Source organism: Vitis vinifera, chromosome 6, assembly GCF_030704535.1.
Source record: "Vitis vinifera cultivar Pinot Noir 40024 chromosome 6, ASM3070453v1".
Taxonomy (NCBI): domain Eukaryota; kingdom Viridiplantae; phylum Streptophyta; class Magnoliopsida; order Vitales; family Vitaceae; genus Vitis; species Vitis vinifera.
Window position 1 is genome coordinate 2,454,645 of NC_081810.1, and position 17,911 is coordinate 2,472,555.

At 35.4% G+C, this 17,911-nt stretch overlaps 1 protein-coding gene across 1 annotated transcript in view; it reads right to left on the reverse strand.

Moving 5' to 3' along the window:
• Positions 1–1,478: 1,478 nt before the first annotated feature.
• Positions 1,479–17,911, reverse strand: part of LOC104879582 (extensin-2) — a 30,328-nt gene continuing 13,895 nt past the window's right edge. The window contains exons 3-5 of the mRNA XM_059737275.1: positions 11,470–12,137; positions 7,733–8,848; positions 1,479–2,661 (exon numbers count right to left, since the gene is read on the reverse strand). Coding sequence (XP_059593258.1) covers positions 1,479–2,661; positions 7,733–8,848; positions 11,470–12,137 — 2,967 coding nt within the window. The remainder of the gene's footprint in view (positions 2,662–7,732; positions 8,849–11,469; positions 12,138–17,911) is intronic.

The following is a 17,911-nucleotide window of genomic DNA, read 5'->3' on the forward strand; positions in this document are numbered from 1 at the left end:
TGTGTCAAAGTCCAAAGAGTAACCCTTCAATATGAGATATTATCTCTCCCTAACTGACTCTGATACCATTCTAGCCTAGAATATACATATATATGTATATAATTAAACATAATTAAACAGTAAGCATACTTAGACAGTTTCAAATATAGTCGAACATATACTAGCAAATCAATAAGGAATAAAGAGAAATCTTATAAGAAACCGAGGGGAATCTTACACTCAAAAGGACAGAGGAGTTGTTACAAGCCTATACTTTAATTCACCGAGCACCCTCACATGAACACCCAAAAGATCACTTCAAACACTCAGGCATACACTCAGAAGCTTAGTAAGGAATGATTCCTTAGTAAGAAAAGAGTAAATAAAAAATTTAATATAAATTAAAGACTAAATAAACAAGGCCTCATCCTCAGCTTTAAATAATTTTTTTTTAATATAATTAAGACAAATTTTGAATATTTGAAATTTCAACTGATCACAGATCAGGCATCCTTGAAGGCTATCAGTCACTTGACTACTTCTAGATGAGTTATAAAATTGCTTGAGAAATTATCTGCTTTAGCCAGTTAATTTCTAGGCAAATGTTCAACAGGTTACTCAGAATACCCTCCATAATAGAATGAGCCGAGTCGAAAGCACTAATTATACTAGAGATACATGCAATATGGGTATAAATAAAAGTGAATACTGTGAACCCTTTGAGCAGTGAAGGAAAAAAAAATGGTCTCAGAACCTTTCGAGTCCTTAAGAGACTTAGAAATTTTGCAAGGATCGATACTTAAATTAATGAGCCAAATTTGAATATTGATGGAAAAGCACATCAAAGCTAGTAACTTAGCCATGGCCAGCATGCATCAAAGCTTGCTGGCATTAGAAATGTACTATGATGGAAACTGCCGTGAAGCAGCACTACTAGATGCAGCTTAACAATGTTTCACATGTTGAAACTCTCTGCGGGCTTTGCTCAACTTGCGAGCCACGCATTTCTATATTTTCAATTTCTAATTGTTTACTCTGGGCTTTTTGCTCATAAATGAAGTTTTGCCTTTGATCCATCTGGGGCACATTCTCACATTCAAATCACTGCAAAAATTCCTTTTTATTTCAATATCAGTAACATAATTTGTAGACAGTGAATGGATAAACACGATCCTGAGGAAAAAAATCAATCGTAATATACTTAGATTCATGACTCATGAATACAAATAAAATCAAAATCACATGAAGAAAGGCAAAGAAGCATCCATGGGCTTTGACCCTTATTCTGAACGCCATTGTCTTCTTTGAGTTTAACTGGTCGTCAATGTATCCCCAAAGAACATGTGGCTCCTTCTTTTATTAATTACTTTTCTATCAACCAATGAGCTGCAAAAAAGATAATAAAAACATTAATTTCATAAAAATAATAAAAACCAGGAGTGAATAAGCTGAAACATAAGTGTTATGCTTACATAAAACAAGTAGAAATGGCCGATCTTTTAGTAATGGTATGGAGGTGGTGGTGATGGAGAAGGTGGAGGTGGAGACTTGTAGTAGGGTGGAGGGGGTGAGGGAGATGGTGGTGGTGGAGATTTGTAGTAATAAGGTGGGGGAGGTGATGGAGAAGGTGGTGGTGGAGACTTATAAACATATGGAGGAGGAGGTGATGGAGATGGTGGTGGTGGGGATTTGTAAATGTAAGGAGGCGGAGGTGATGGAGAAGGTGGTGGTGGGGATTTGTAGACATATGGAGGAGGTGGAGATGGAGATGGTGGTGGTGGGGATTTATAAATGTAAGGAGTTGGAGGTGATGGTGATGGAGGAGGTGGGGATTTATATACATATGGAGGGGGTGGGGATGGTGAAGGTGGTGGTGGTGATTTATAGATATAAGGAGGAGGAGGTGAAGGAGATGAAGGAGGTGGAGATTTGTAAACATATGGAGGTGGAGGTAAGGGAGATGGTGGTGGAGATTTGTGAATATAAGGAGGGGGAGGTGATGGTGATGGAGGAGGTGGGGACTTATAGATATATGGAGGAGGTGGTGATGGTGAAGGTGGTGGTGGTGATTTGTAGATGTAAGGTGGAGGAGGTGAAGGAGATGGAGGAGGTGGTGAATTGTAAACATACGGAGGAGGAGGTGAGGGAGATGGTGGTGGTGGTGAATTGTAAACATACGGAGGTGGAGGTGAGGGAGATGGTGGTGGTGGGGATTTATAAATGTAAGGAGGGGGAGGTGATGGTGATGGAGGAGGTGGAGACTTGTAAACATAAGGAGGAGGTGGAGACTTGTAAATGTAAGGAGGTGGTGGTGATGGTGAAGGTGGTGGTGGTGATTTATAAATATAAGGAGGGGGAGGTGATGGTGATGGAGGAGGTGGTGACTTGTAATAGTGGGGAGGTGGAGGAGATGGAGATGGTGGCGGTGGTGATTTATAGAAATAAGGAGATGGTGGTGAAGGAGAAGGTGGAGGTGGTGATTTGTAGTAGTAAGGTGGTGGCGGAGAGGGAGATGGAGGAGGTGGAGACTTGTAGTAGTAACGAGGTGGAGGAGATGGTGATGAGGGTGGTGGGGACTTATAGTAGTATGGAGAATGTGGTGATGGTGGTGATTTGTAGCGGTAAGGCGGATACTCATGCTGGTAATAAGGTGGTGGAGGCGGAGATGCATAAATGTAAGGCTTGTCGTCCGCAGCTACATTACTGGCTATCAAGCAAAACGCCAAGGCAAAAACTAGATGAGGCCAAAAATTGGCCATTTCCAGCAACCCTTAAGTCTGATCCCCAATATGCAGGACTTCTACCTCAAAACGTCTGTAGAAGGAACTTATTAATGACTGGAAACGAGGGGCTCTGCAGAGCTTTTATAGTGATCTTCTGAGCAAGTGCAGCATTTGTTTAATAGTTGTTGAAAGCTTCCAACTTGTAAAATACCTAACATTTTGAAAAAGTATCCCACGTTATTAAATTATTTGACAACATGTTAAGGATTCCACTATAGACTAAATATACATGTCTAAGAAGAGGTCAAAATAACTAATGTGAGAAAATATCAGGGTCTCAGAAAATCTTCCATGTAGCCATGTCAAATGGATGCCAGCAGCTAGCCTGCCGGCCATCAGTTGACAACGATAGCTAGGGCCAGCCGGTGGATTATTAATAATGATAATTGTAGGTCTTGGATCTCACATAGACATTTGTCTTCCTACCAAATATCAAGAGCTTGTATACATATTTACAGAATATTTGGCATAAAGTTGAAAAAACATTCCCAGAGTGAAGTTGGTTGATGTTAATAAAGTCTAGAAATTTAATATACTGAAATTGTATATAACTAGATATAAATCAATAACAATATAGATAAATGTATGCTTTTTATGTGGATTTTTTTTTTGAGAGCCAAAAAATCATAAATTAATCAATGGATTAATTTCTTTGTGCCCTTTGTTCTTCTCTTCTATATATTAATTTGTCTTCCATTTCAGCCATGAATTATTGAAATTTTCTTCTATATGTTTTCCTTTTCTACATTTAAATTTCTAGTCATTGGTATAACTGCATTCTAGCTGCTTTTGTCTGGTTCGGTCCATGTATATGTACCTGTGATTATCAAGTTTGTCAATATAAGTTGGTTTAGGTTGTTCTTTTATGTTCATTAAAAGGACCGGATCCAAACCTCTAGCCAATAAAATAGTTGCAGTGACAATCAAAAAGTCATTTGTGAAGAAGAAAATAGGGTGATGAGGTATGAAATGTTCAAAGACATACTACTTAATATATTTTTATCGATCTGCCATCAAGTTGGTTGAAATGGTTATAATAGTTAACTGGATGGCTCCATGTATATTCGGACAATGGTTGCCACCACTATCTGAAATGGAACTATAAAATAAGAAATTTGTTGAGGCCATCTAGCTACAACTTATATACAATGTCAAATGTGAATTAGGTTAGTTGTTCTACACCATTTTTGCCATCACTATCAGTCCACATTCATACCATCCATTCAGGTGCCAGCTAGGAATTAGAAGCTACTCGGAAAATTCATCATGATGTGCTTGAGATCGAGACATGAATCGATAGGTTTTTAGATATTTAAGGATTATTTAATGTTTTTTTTTGTTAATAATTAAACCGAATAATTATAAATGGGGAGTACTCATTTGCTAAACAGCATTCTGAATAAGCTAAGTTCTAGTTAGTTTGTTACTCTCTTCTTCCGGATGCTAGTCGATAGATGAAAATAGGGCCTTTGATTCAGCAAGTAAGAAGTTATGCTAACAAGCCAGATTGATTTAAATGATAAAGTAATAACAGTGTACAGTAACAGCAAAAAGAAAGTAGGGAACTTGGTTTAGAATTTTGCTTTCAATAAGATCCAAATAGGAAGTTTTTTCGCTTCTAAAGTTGCATTCAAGAACATGGAGTTTCTAGTACTTATCAGAGTCATCCTTGAAGACCATACTATAGCCTGATGGGCAAGATATCATTACTTTCATTAGTTAATTTCTAAACTAGTATGGAAGATATCAGTAGGCAGTTTGCTCTCCATATTATAATACTATGTATGAAACGCACCTCCAAATTGAGGTTTGTTTTGTTTTTAATAGGAAAAACTTTAATTAACAAGGAAAATTACTTGTAGCGATGAGTATATGAAGTCAGGATACATTTTTCCCATCAAGCCCAGGTAAAGATCAAAGGTCTAGAGCACCCAATCCAGCAGAAAAATTCCAAAATAAAAATAAAAATAATTAGATGAAAAAATATATCATTAATTTCTTAATGCTCATTCCAAGCTTGATATGACTAGCTAGTACTGAGATTATTTAAGCAATTTTTTAGTGCCTACTTTGAATTTGGGAGGAGGAGACAGTGCAAGGAGATATATATTCTAGAGATCCTTGAAGTTTGAAATCTTCTTTCACTTATTGCAAAATGGTTAGGATATGTTGGGATAGTGAGTCTTGTATAGTTTGTTTATTGGCAATTTTGTTCCTTTTCATTCTAACTTAGGAATCTTTTTAGATATTGATTTACTCTCCATTGAAGATTCAAGGTTAAAGACACTACTATTCGTATGACTCTTTCCTTGGCATTGAGTCAATATTGGTCTATAAGGGAACTTGATGTTCATGCCACCTTTCTTAATGGTGACTTGTTTGAGCAAGTTTTCATGACACATGGTTGATTCTATATGTATATATATTGCATGTAATGAGGGTAAAAATCACATCTTAGCTTATATTTTAGCACTAAACTCATTCCCCAAGTAGTCAATTGTATGGTACCTTATATATGCCCAATTTTCTCACATTTCCTTTTATTTGTTGATGTTTACAACTGCTTTCATGAATAATGATAGTCTTGAGATCCTCTTAGGACATTTTGTAGGCAAGAACAATGTATGAGTAGAGAAGGGTTACAGTCACATGAAGATCAATGGTGTAGTCCTATTTTGACTAGTCCAAAGTTTGAGGATGGTTAAGGGGGTTAGAAATGTTTAAATGAACTCAAATAAAAATTTTCACATTCTAGGCTCTTTAATGATCAATCTCACCAATTTTGAAAATATTTGGACATCACTTGCCTATGTAGAAAAATTGAAAAAAAATTGGTAAAAGATTGGAGAAGCGTTGAAGGAGTTAAAGAGCTTTTTGGAAAAAATGGCTCTAGGATGGTGCCACCACAAGTTCAGACGTCATTTCCTTTCTACCCTAGCTCCATTTTGAGAAAAAGAAGCCTACCTACTAGAAACAATGGCATCAAGATGACACTACCTTATTACCTTGCACCATTTTCTCCAAAACTACTATCATTTGTTTTAGAACTCTGAGAACATCCAGGACCCACATTTTTATTGGACTTTTTCCAAGCCACCATTGGACCTTCCACCTTGTATTTTATGCCTTCATATGTTATGCCACTTAGGGCAATGTGGGAGTACTTATTTAAAGAGATTTTACAATTGGAGAAGGGGATTTTGGGGGAAGGCCCTTTGGTGAGGAGCTCTTCTTCAACTTCCAACCTTGGGACTTGTTGCTACTTGAATCTTCATAATGTTTTTTAGCCTTTAAGAGTTTTTTAACATATTAAACTCCTTTATCTTGATTGTGTTTGCATTTAGTTATATTTATTCTCCAATTTTGTATAACTTTGAAGTTTAATCTTGGATTTCAATGGTTCTTATTTCATGTTTTGTTTTTTAATATTTATTTTAATTCAATTTTCATTTTGAGTAATGGATTAAGCTGAGGAGAAGGGGGTCCTTAGGACTTCCCTTATGCCCATGATATGATCCTTTAATCTTAGGTAATTAATTATTTATTCAACTTGTAAGTCAAACCTCTCCATTTTTAATTAGAATACCACGTCTTGATGATTGAAAATTAGAGTTTAGGGGTCCTCTTTAAGGATATCTCTCAAGTACTTAATGGTGAGATTCATTTTAACTTGAGGCAACCATTATTGAGCTCTTAATACTACAATTTGGAAAACAAATGAGTTGTGGGGTCTTTAAGAATTTCACATAGTGGTTCAACTCTCAAGTTTGAAGCATTAGGTTTAATTAAATGTGCTTGTGTTGAAAATTCTCCAACTGAGAATGCCTATAGATAATCTTGGTTGTGGTAGCTTAATTAGGGTCTTTTCATGGAAGGGAGCTTAAGAGACCCTCCTATCCTTAGCACTTTTTTTTTTTTTTCAAATCTTATAAAGTCAAATTTCAATTCAAATTCACTTGGTTTTTCCTCTATTTTCCATAAAATTCATCATTTTTTTTCTTTTTTTCTTTTTTCAAGCAATTGAGTGAAAGAGTTTGCCTAAAAAAAAAATTTACTTATCCTTTGATCTTTTCAATTCCCTTATACACCTAAGACACCTCGTGATCAACATTCAATTCATTGGGATTTTAAAACTACAATCAACTCCCTATATTTGGGGAACCCCACTTTGGTATGCATATTTGGAAGCAGTCAACACAACCCCTTAGTTTTGCAGGTCCTTCCCAACCCAATTTTGTTTGCAAACTTACCAAGGCGTTCCATGGTTTAAAGTAGGCTCTATGGGCTTAGTTTACCAAGCTTAGTTCTGCCTTAGTTGAATGAGGTTTTTCTCAACTTGAGAGCCACTTATTTCTATATGTTTGATTTCTTATTGTTTTCTATGTGGGCTTTGCTCACGAATGATTATTATAGATAACCCTCGGTGAAGTTTTGCTTTTGATCCATCCGGTCATAGCCATATATTCGTGTGTTCAAATCAATGTAAAAATTCCTTTTTATTTCAATATCACTAACATGCTAAGCAAACAGTGAATGAATAAATATCATCCAGCATAAAAAAATCAAGAGAAATATTACTTAGAATCATGACTCATGAGTACATATAATATCAAAGCCACGAGCATGAAAAAAAGGCAAAGAATCTTGCATCCATGGGTCAAAACCCTTATTCTTAACGCCATTGTCATCTTTAAGGTTAAGTGGTCAGCAATGTGCCTCCAAAGAACATTTGGCTCCTTGTATCAATTACTCTTTCTATCAACCAATGAGCTGTAACAAAGATTATAAGAATATAAATTCCATAAAAATGATAAAAACCATGAGTGAATAAGTTGAAATCTAAGTGTTATACTTGCATAAAACAAGTAGAAATAGATTATTTTTTTTAGTAATAGTAGGGAGGTGGTGGTGATGGAGAAGGTGAAGATGAAGACTTGTAGTAATAGGATGGAGGGGGCCAGGGAGATGGTGGTGGAGGTGATTTGTAGTAATAAGGTGGGGGAGGCGATGGAGAAGGTGGTGGTGGAGACTTATAGACATATGGAGGAGGAGGTGATGGGGATGGAGGTGGTGGGGATTTATAAATGTAAGGAGGCGGAGGTGATGAAGAAGGTGGTGGTGGGGATTTGTAGACATATGGAGGAAGTGGAGATGGAGAGGGTGGTGGTGGTGATTTGTAAATATAAGGAGGGGGAGGTGATGGTGATGGAGGAGGTGGTGATTTATAGACATATGGAGTAGGTGGTGATGGTGAAGGTGGTGGCGGTGATTTGTAGATATAAGGAGGAGGTGGAGATTTGTAAACATATGGAGGTGGAGGTGAGGGAGATGGTGGTGGTGGAGATTTGTAAATATAAGGAGGGGGAGGTGATGGTGATGGAGGAGGTGGAGATTTATAAACGTAAGGAGGAGGAGGTGATGGAGATGGAGGAGGTGGAGACTTGTAAATGTAAGGAGGTGGTGATGGTGATTTGTAAATATAAGGAGGGGGAGGTGATGGTGATGGAGGCGGTGGCGATTTGTAATAGTAGGGAGGTGGAGGTGAGGGAGATGGTGGAGGTGGAGATTTATAGACATATGGAGGAGGTGGTGATGGTGAAGGTGGTGGGGGTGATTTGTAGATGTAAGGCAGAGGAGGTGAAGGTGGTGGGGGTGATTTGTAGATGTAAGGCAGAGGAGGTGAAGGAGATGGAGGTGGGGATTTGTAAACATACGGTGGTGAAGGTGAGGGAGTTAGTGGTGGTGGGGATTTGTAAATGTAAGGTGGGGGAGGTGATGGTGATGGAGGAGGTGGAGACTTATAAACATAAGGAGGAAGAGGTGATGGAGATGGAGGAGGTTGAGACTTGTAAATGTAAGGAGGTGGTGGTAGTGATTTGTAAATATAAGGAGGGGGAGGTGATGGTGATGGAGGAGGTGGTGATTTGTAATAGAAAGGAGGTGGAGGTGATGGAGAAGGTGGTGGTGGTGATTTGTAGTAGTAAGGTGTTGGCGGAGATGAAGATGGAGGAGGTGGAGACTTGTAGTAGTATGGAGGATGTGGTGATGGAGAGGATGGGGGTGGTGACTTGTAGCGATAAGGTGGGTACTCTTGGTTATAATAAGATGGTGGAGGCGGAGATGCATAAATGTAGGGCTTGTAAGGCTTGTCGTCTGCAGCTACATTACTGGCTATGAAGCAAAATGCAAAGGCAAAAACTAGATGAGGCCAAAAATTGGCCATTTCCAGCAACTTTTGAACAAATATCGGCCCAAAAATTCACTCCTGAACCTCAAATCTGATCCCCAAAATGCAGGACTTCTACCTTAAACGTCTTGAAAGAACTTGTGAATGACTGGAAACGAGGGGCTCTGTAGAGTTTTTATAGTGATCCTTTGTGCAAGTTCAGCATTTGTTTAATACTTGTTGAAAGCTTCCAACTTGTAAACTACCTAATAATTTGAAAAAGTATCCCACATTATTCAAGTATTTGACAATATGTTAATGGAATTCCACTACTCTCTCGATGAGTTAGCTACACAGAATATATACGTCTAAGAAGAAGTCAAAATAACTAATGTGAGAACATTTCAGTGTTTGGAACTTTGATGTCTGAAACATTTTCCATGTAACCACGTCAAATTAATGGCAGGTGACAGTGATATCTAGGGCCAGGCCAATAGTTTAATAATAATACTTGAAGATCTTGGATCTCACATGGGCATTCGTATTCCTACCAAATATCAAGAATTTGTGAATATACAAAGCTGAAAAACCATTCAAACAATCAAGCTGATTGATGTCAAGTCTAGAAATTTAATATACGGAAAATGTACATAACTAGATATGATAAATTTATGCTTTTTATGTAGTGGTAGGTTCTTTGATCAATTGCTTTTAACTCTTTGTTCTATCATGACCAAGATTAACATTATAGCTGCTTTTGTCCGGACCGGTCCATGTAAGTATACATACATGTGATTGTCAAGCTTTCAAGATAAGTGAGTTTAGTTTGTTCTTTCATGTTCATTGAAAAGACCATTGCCAAAACCAGTAGCCAATAAAGTAGATGCAGTGACAATCAAAAAGTCATTTGTGAAGAAGAAATGTTCAAAGACGTAGTACTTAATATATTTCTTTTAGTTTTTGTCTCAGTTCTTTTCTAGGATTCCCACTAGAAAGCAAACCAAGTCAACATGAAGCTCAGTTGTCTCTCACCGTTATCTGCCATCAATTAATTATATTCCAAGTTGATGGTCGAAATGGTCATGTATACTAGCTAACTAGATTGATCTCGAACCATATATAATTGGACAAAGCTTGCCATCACCATCTGAAATGGAACTGTTAGATAAGACATTTGTTAAGGCCATTTAGCTAAGCTTACAGCTTACATACAATGTCCATTAAATCAAGGTGAAACTCAATTAATTAATCTCACAATCCTTTCAGTCGAGATTCAGTATACTAGCTGACTGCTCATTTAAGTGCTCGGAAGAGGCTACTTAGAGTTCTCAATTTTTTTTTTTTTTTCTTTTTCGAGATACAAATTTCAGCCGGAAAATTCATCATGATATGCTTGAGATATGAATATATAGGTTTTGGCATTATTTGAGGATTTGCTTCACAAATGGTGTTCTCCCACTCAAGGCTTCTATAGGAGTCTTGTTCCATTCTGCCTTAGTTGGACATCTGTCAATCAAATTCACTGCTATATAAACAGCTTCAGCCCAATAAGTTTAAGGAAGTTTCTTCTCATGTAGCAATGACTTAGCCTCCTTGAAACTAGGCTCGAACTTATATATGTGCCTACTTTAGTGACAGCATTTTCTATGCAAGAATTGAAGTTCATTTAAGTGCAAACTAAAGTGAGTATCATATTTATTCCAAGAATTTTTAGAAGTACAAGTTAATGATTCAAAAAAAGAATCCTTGCAGCAGTTTAGAGAGTCAAGATCAATACTCGGATGCTCAAGTGTAACATGCATGCCACATTTGTTTATGAAGCACCAGCACTCTGATAAAGTAATAAAAGCCGAAGAACTTAATCATGACCATCAAAGCTTGCAAGTAAATCGAGATGTATACATTGATGGAAAATGTCACTCAGCAGTAATTCTGTATTTTTTTCCAGTTTGCTGATTTAATTTCTTTTATTTGTTGGCTCTGTATACAATAAGTTCCGGATAATCCTCATGGAATTTGTCTCATAGAAAGTTTTCCAAGAAAATCTCATGTAGTTTACTGCAAAAATTAACATAATTGTTAAAATGAGAAAGTGAACAACATTTGCATGCTCTTGATCAATGAATCCATGTTTAGCACTTTATGCCCACATTCAGATCAATGTAAATGTTCCATTTGCTTCAAATTCTGTGTCTTAAATAGACAGCAAGTACACCATTGGGGTACAATGAGAGAACACATCAGTGGATAGAAAATATTTAGAGTGTACTCATAAATACAAAATCAATCAAAACAACATGAAAAAAACTGCAAAGCGTCATCAACCCTCTGTAAAGTTCCTTTGTTATTTAACTGGTTCCTCTTCGTATCAATTTTTCTTTCCATCAACCTATGAGCTGCAAAACAGAATAAGATTAATAATTTAATTGATGATAATTGGAAGAAGTAAATAAAAGAGATTTGTATATTTTACTTACAAGAAACAAGCAAAAGTGGCTATTGATTTAGTAATATGGAGGTGGTGGTGATGGAGAGGGAGGAGGTGGTGACTTGTAGACATAAGGGGGTGGCGGTGATGGAGATGGTGGTGGTGGTGATTTGTAAATATAAGGAGGGGGAGGTGATGGTGATGGAGGAGGTGGTGATGGTGAAGGTGGTGGAGGTGATTTGTAGATGTAAGGAGGAGGAGGTGATGGAGATGGAGGAGGTGGGGATTTGTAAACATATGGAGGTGGAGGTGAGGGAGATGGTGGTGGTGGGGATTTGTAAATGTAAGGAGGGGGAGGTGAGGATGATGGAGAAGATGGAGACTTATAAACGTAAGAAGGAGGAGCTGATGGAGATAGAGTAGGAGATTTGTAAATATAAGGAGGTGGTGGTGATTTGTAATTATAAGGAGGGGGAGGTGATGGAGAGGGTGGAGGTGATGGTGATGGCGGTGGTGGTGGTGGTGATGGAGAAGGTGGACGTGATTTATAGCGATAAGGCGGAAAGTCGCGTTGATAATAAAGTGGTGGTGGAGACTTATAAACATATGGTGGTGGAGGTGGAGATGCATAAATGTAAGGCTTGTCATCGGCAGCTACATTGGAGCTGGCTATCAAGCCCAATGCCAACACATAAACCAGGTGAGGCCAAATATTGGCCATTTCTGGAAATTCTCGAACAATACACCAGAAAAGTTCCCTCCTGCAGCTTAGGACTCTACCTTAAGGATGGAAGGGGGAATCTGTGAATGACTGCAGAGGAGGGGCTCAGAGATTACATAGTAATCGCTTAGGAGACTTCCAACATTTGTTTAATGGTTGTTTGAAGCTTCCAACCTTTAACAAGTCCTACACTAAAAAAAAAATCCCAGTTTATTCAAACGCTTGGAAGTTGGAATGGGAACCCACTAACTTCTATATGAAAAACATAACACATTTCTGTGTCCAAGAAATGGTCATCAAGAAGAGTAAAATGTGCAAGAACATATCAACTTGAGCAGGTCTCCGGTGACGTAAAATGGAAACAGTCAGCTGTCTGAAATGTACTAACCAGGACTGTCCGGTGTGTGGATTAAAATATGATAAAGTTTGGAACCATTGGACCTGGATCAATATTAGTGGCATTGACATTAGCATTCTTTCCATTCTTTTAGCATTTATAATCATGGAAAATATTGTTGGTGCGTCATAGTCTCAGCTTGTCAGAATAGACCATTATCATTTGATTATGTGTGGCTTGGGATCAATTAGTCAAGAACATCCTTGGCACGTTGTGATCTACATATATGTTTCATTTTTCCATGTACACCAAGAAAAAATGGTCTCCTCCTTTTTCAGAACTTTGTTCCTAATTGACTTTGGCCATAGATTTAAAAAAATTTCAAAGCAACAAATATGTTTTACCAGTTCTGTTTTTCCATGGTTAATGTTATTGGGATGAGAACGGTATGCACTAAGCCAAAAGCCAGTGCCAAATTTTCTACAAATGCATGCAAGCCTAATTTAAATCACCACATATTTTTTCAATAGAAATTCATTTCTTGGATGGTATTCTCCTCTTTGCTAGCTTTACAAAAGATTGGATTTTCCTATTTAACATGAGCAAGAATACTATGAACACTTCATTTCTTTTTCTCTTTCTCATGATTTTTTGTAAAATGCTTTGGGTTGCCTCTCATCCTTCATCATTGCAATTAATCAGATTCCAAAGTTGAGCTGGTTAACTAGCTCACTCACTAATGGATTATGTGACAGATTTTGCATTTTGTAGTCCTTCCTTCAAAAAAGGGTGCATTCAAATTGTAAAAAGAGCACTTCTAAGCCTCCCAAAAGCACTCTTAACTAATGGGCTCTAAAGTATATTTTATGGTGCTTTTGCAAAGACAGAATGGAGAAAGGCTTAGTAAGATTATCCATGGTTCTCCGAATTCAGTTTTGTTTTCTCGACAAAAAGGTTAATTAACATGAAAAAATATTACTTGTATATAGAAATGAGTAGAAGTAGTGGACCCTTTTTTTTCCATTAGATCTGAGTAAAGATGAAAGTTATTTGGCAAAAGGAAAGAAACGTCATTAATCTCTTAAATATCTTCTTCATGCATTTTGCTAGATAAAGGATTGATGGGGCGGGCAACAAAGGGAGATTATTTAAGGAGATTTTGTAATAACTACTTTGGAATTGGGAGGTTTAGAAAGTGGAAGAGAAAATGTTCAAGGAATTATTCATTCCTCAAATCTTCATCCATTCCTTTGTATAGGGTTTGCCTCTAAAGGTCAACAAAACTGTTCAAAGTGTCTTTGATAACAATTTTAGAAAGTGTTTTTAACGTTTGTAATACTTATATAAAAAAAATTTGGTAAGTATTAAAAATATTAAAAACACATCATAAAATCACTATTAAAAGAACTTTTAAAAATTTATATGAAATTAATCAAGTTAAATAAAGACAAGTTCTAACCTGTGGACATATATGTAGAACTAAGGTCTTAGAACTGGTGATGATGCTAGAGATTGCAATCACAACTCACAACCAAAGATCATACATGCTTGAAAGAAACAGATTGAAAGGAAATCTATTTCAATATGGATTATAAAGTGTTTTTGTGGTTTATATAAAAAACAATGACACTACATGCAACTACATATGTACTTGCTTTATATGCTAACGACATTATTTATATGCTAGATATTAACTAGACACCATCAATCAGGTCTATATATATATATATATATATATATATATATATATATATATATATATATATATATATATATATATATATATTATTATTTATATCCTTATACTTTGATCTCATTTGTTTATTTCTTCGTTCAACAACATAAATCTCATCATGCATGTTTAATGATCCGGATTTAGAGTTCAATAGATATCACTAGGGTAGCTTAGGATTTTCTTACCTAAAATAACTATAAGAAGTACTCAAAGAAAAAGAAAATGAATGATCTAAAAGTGGATCCCTTGCAACACTTCAAGGAGTCGAGATTTGTACTTGGTTGGGCTTGGAATTCTAATAATCCTAGTTGGCTGGGCACTTGGCTTTCTAATAATTCTAGTTGTCGCATTAACGGAAACTGTACGTAACTCAACAGTATGGACAATTGAAATGTTTATGGAGTATTGTTAATCAAAGCTGCCATGGGAAAATCTTTTGTTTGAAGCCCTTCACTGAAATATTCAATAAATATAGCTAGCGCCACTTTCCCTTAGAAATAATTCCCCCCAATACCTTAAATGGTATGCATAACTTCTTATTCACTTTACACACCTATTCATCTTAATTACCAAATGCACCCACTTTCTTTTTTTATTTTTATTTTTTCTTTTAACTCATTTTTTTATATTTAAATTTTGGTATTAATCAAATATTAATTTTAATTTTTTTAATTATTTAAAAAAATTACCAAATCAGTTAATGAATTTAATGCATTAGCTCTCAATTGATTTGAAATATGTTTGTCTAATGATAAAACTTGAAAATTATACAGTTATACGCACTTAAAAAATTGGCCAAGCGATTGTAGATCAGTTTTGTTCCAACAAATTCTAGTATTAATTGGCTTGAATTGAGTTCTAAATGATTTTTAAACTTTGTTAAACTTATTAAGGAATCCAACGCATCAAATTGGATTTAGAAGATGACACATCTCAAAGCAAAACAATAGGGAAAGGTATAACAAATCACAAATTCAATGTTATAAATATCAAAAATTAAACTGAAACAATCTCAAATGACAAAAATTAAAAAGATTCTATAGATAAGGAAATAAAAGCAATAAAGAAAAATAACACATTGAAATTAAATCCCTTCCAAAAGGGAAAAAGGCAATTGGAGGAAAATAGGTAAACAATGAGTCAAATCCTATTTTTCGAAAACAACCAAATGTTTAGAAAACAATAATAAATAAATAAATAAAATGAAATAAAATAAAATAAATAAGATCTCCTTTAAGACTAAATGATTCCATTGAATTGAGTATGATTGTATGTGTGATAGCATCAACTATACTAAGAATATCAATGACCTTTTGGCAACCAACCTTCAAAATATAAAGAGGAAAGATGTGCAAAGAAGAATCTAAAAGGAGAAATAGAGAGACACAAAGTAAGATTAGTGGTTAAGGGTTACAAGCATCAACTTGTAAACAACACATTAGCAATTGCACTATCAAAAAAATCCAATTTTATATGTTTGAAACAATATATTGATACAAAATATCATTTTATTAGAGAGTACATGATGAAGAAGAAAGTATAATTAAATTTGCAAAATCTCAAGATTAAATTGCAAATATTTTCACCAAACCTCTCAAGTTTAAAAATTTCAGAAAGTTAAGTATGTTACTTGGAGTTACAAATAAAGTTTAAGGGGAATATTGGAAAGTTAAACTTGATTTAGAAAGTTTCCAAAAATTAGAACTAGATTTAGTCTCCACAATTCAAAGATAATATTTTATTTTCAATGGTTGTTTATATTTGAGTAGTCAAGTTCTAGAAGGTTAATTTCTATATTTTGTTATTAGAATTTTCTATTTTGTTAAGTGTAAATATCTATAAATAAGATTTTATGTAATATTTGAATAAGAAAGTGTAAAGATGAATCTCACCTACGGATAATAGCTAGAAGGGGCTAAATAGATGTTTTTTAAGACATCTTAAGATGGTATTTCACAAATGCTTACAAATCCCTTATTTTTCTCAAATGTTTTGGTTTGTTTTTTTTATTTTATTAACAAAAAAAAAAAAAAAAAACAAATCATAAGTAATAATGGATGCATCAACACTCTCTCATTAAGTGAGTCAATACAAATCACGTACAAATGAATCAACACTCCTCAACTATAATGTATAAGACATTATATGCATCAACACAAATCCCATTTTCGCATGTCCCTTGACATTAATATCAAAAACTGAAATATACCATATTCTTTCAAAGCTTCAATGGTTTAATTTAAGCTCATATTTCAATTAAACAACAAATAATTCAATAGAAATATCATAAGCTAATGAAAAACTAAATAAAAGATGAGGTAGAATAGAGAAACAATGACACCAATATTTTATCATGGAAAACCTACAAAGGGAGAAAAAACCATAGACCTCGAGCGATCAAATCATTCACCATGAAGAAAATTGACTAAGTACAAGGATTTACCTAACCCAAACCTTCAATCCTCTCCCGGTCCACTTGCCTAAAATCTTCAAACTTTAGCAACCCACTTTCTTCTTCTAGAACACACTTCAAATCCATACCAAGTTTGATCTTGACCTCTTCTTAAATCCACATAAGAAGATATTTGAGTTTTTACCCCAAATAAGATGAATACAAGCGTAGAGATGAAACTCACACCGAATCAACCTATTTTGAAAGAAATTTTCTCACTCAAAAATGATTTTCAACTCAAACCCATAAAATTTTCAGTCAAACCAAACACCCCGAAAACAGGTAATAGAATATGAAGCTCAAGGGAGGCCACCTATCTCTCTCAGCCCACCCTTCCTCTTATAAAAATAGAGCTTACATATTAGGGTTTTAAAACCCATTAAACGGCTGAGATTTGTTTGGAAAATAATGAAGATTCGTAGTGTGATCGAAGTCTGATCACAAGACTGAAAAAATCTGGGTTCAACAAAAACTGTTACCCTTCAGTTTTATGTTGTGGTTGAGTACTACTCGATAATAGTGAGTGGTAGCATTTATGGAGGACCATCACATGATGGTCCAAATGAGAAGTAGCTAGATATGATACTAAAAATTGATGTAAGGTAATCAAGTAAAAGTTAACGAGTTGGATCGAAACAGGTTCTGACTTTCTGTACGTAGCTGCATTTAGAAATGAAGGTTTTACAGGCAAAGATGTTTCAGACACTTCTTCACCAAACCCATGTATAAAAGGAACAGATTGAACCGAAAGCTACTTCATTATGGTTTTGTGGAGAGTTGCTTTTCTTGAGAAGTTCTATATAGGCTTTCTGTTACTTGTGACCTAAGTGCTTCAAATCAATCAATTTGCTTTTCGTGCCAGAATGAAAGCATTGATTATATTAGAAGTTCATGTTCAAGTTTAAAGTAAAGTAAATATGTGAAGACAGCTAAATCGTTTAAGGCATTTTTTTGTTATCAAATCTAATTCCCTTTATTTCCCTCCATTTTTTTTTTCTCAGCTTCTGAGTTCATGAAATTACAGTTACATGGAATTTGGCCCACAGGAAATCTCTTTTAGAAAATCTTATCTGGTTTACTTCACAATTTTTGTTTAGATGTGAAAATTAAGAACAATTGCATGCTGTTGATCAAGACATCCATGTTTAGCAATTCATCCTCTCATTGAAATAAATGTAAATGTTCCATTTATTTAAAAGTTTGCGAATCTTAAGTAGATGGCAAACAGATCAATAAGGTCCAATAACAGAACAAATTAATGGCTAGTATATACTGAAAGAGAACTCAAGGGTATAAAATAAAAACAAAAT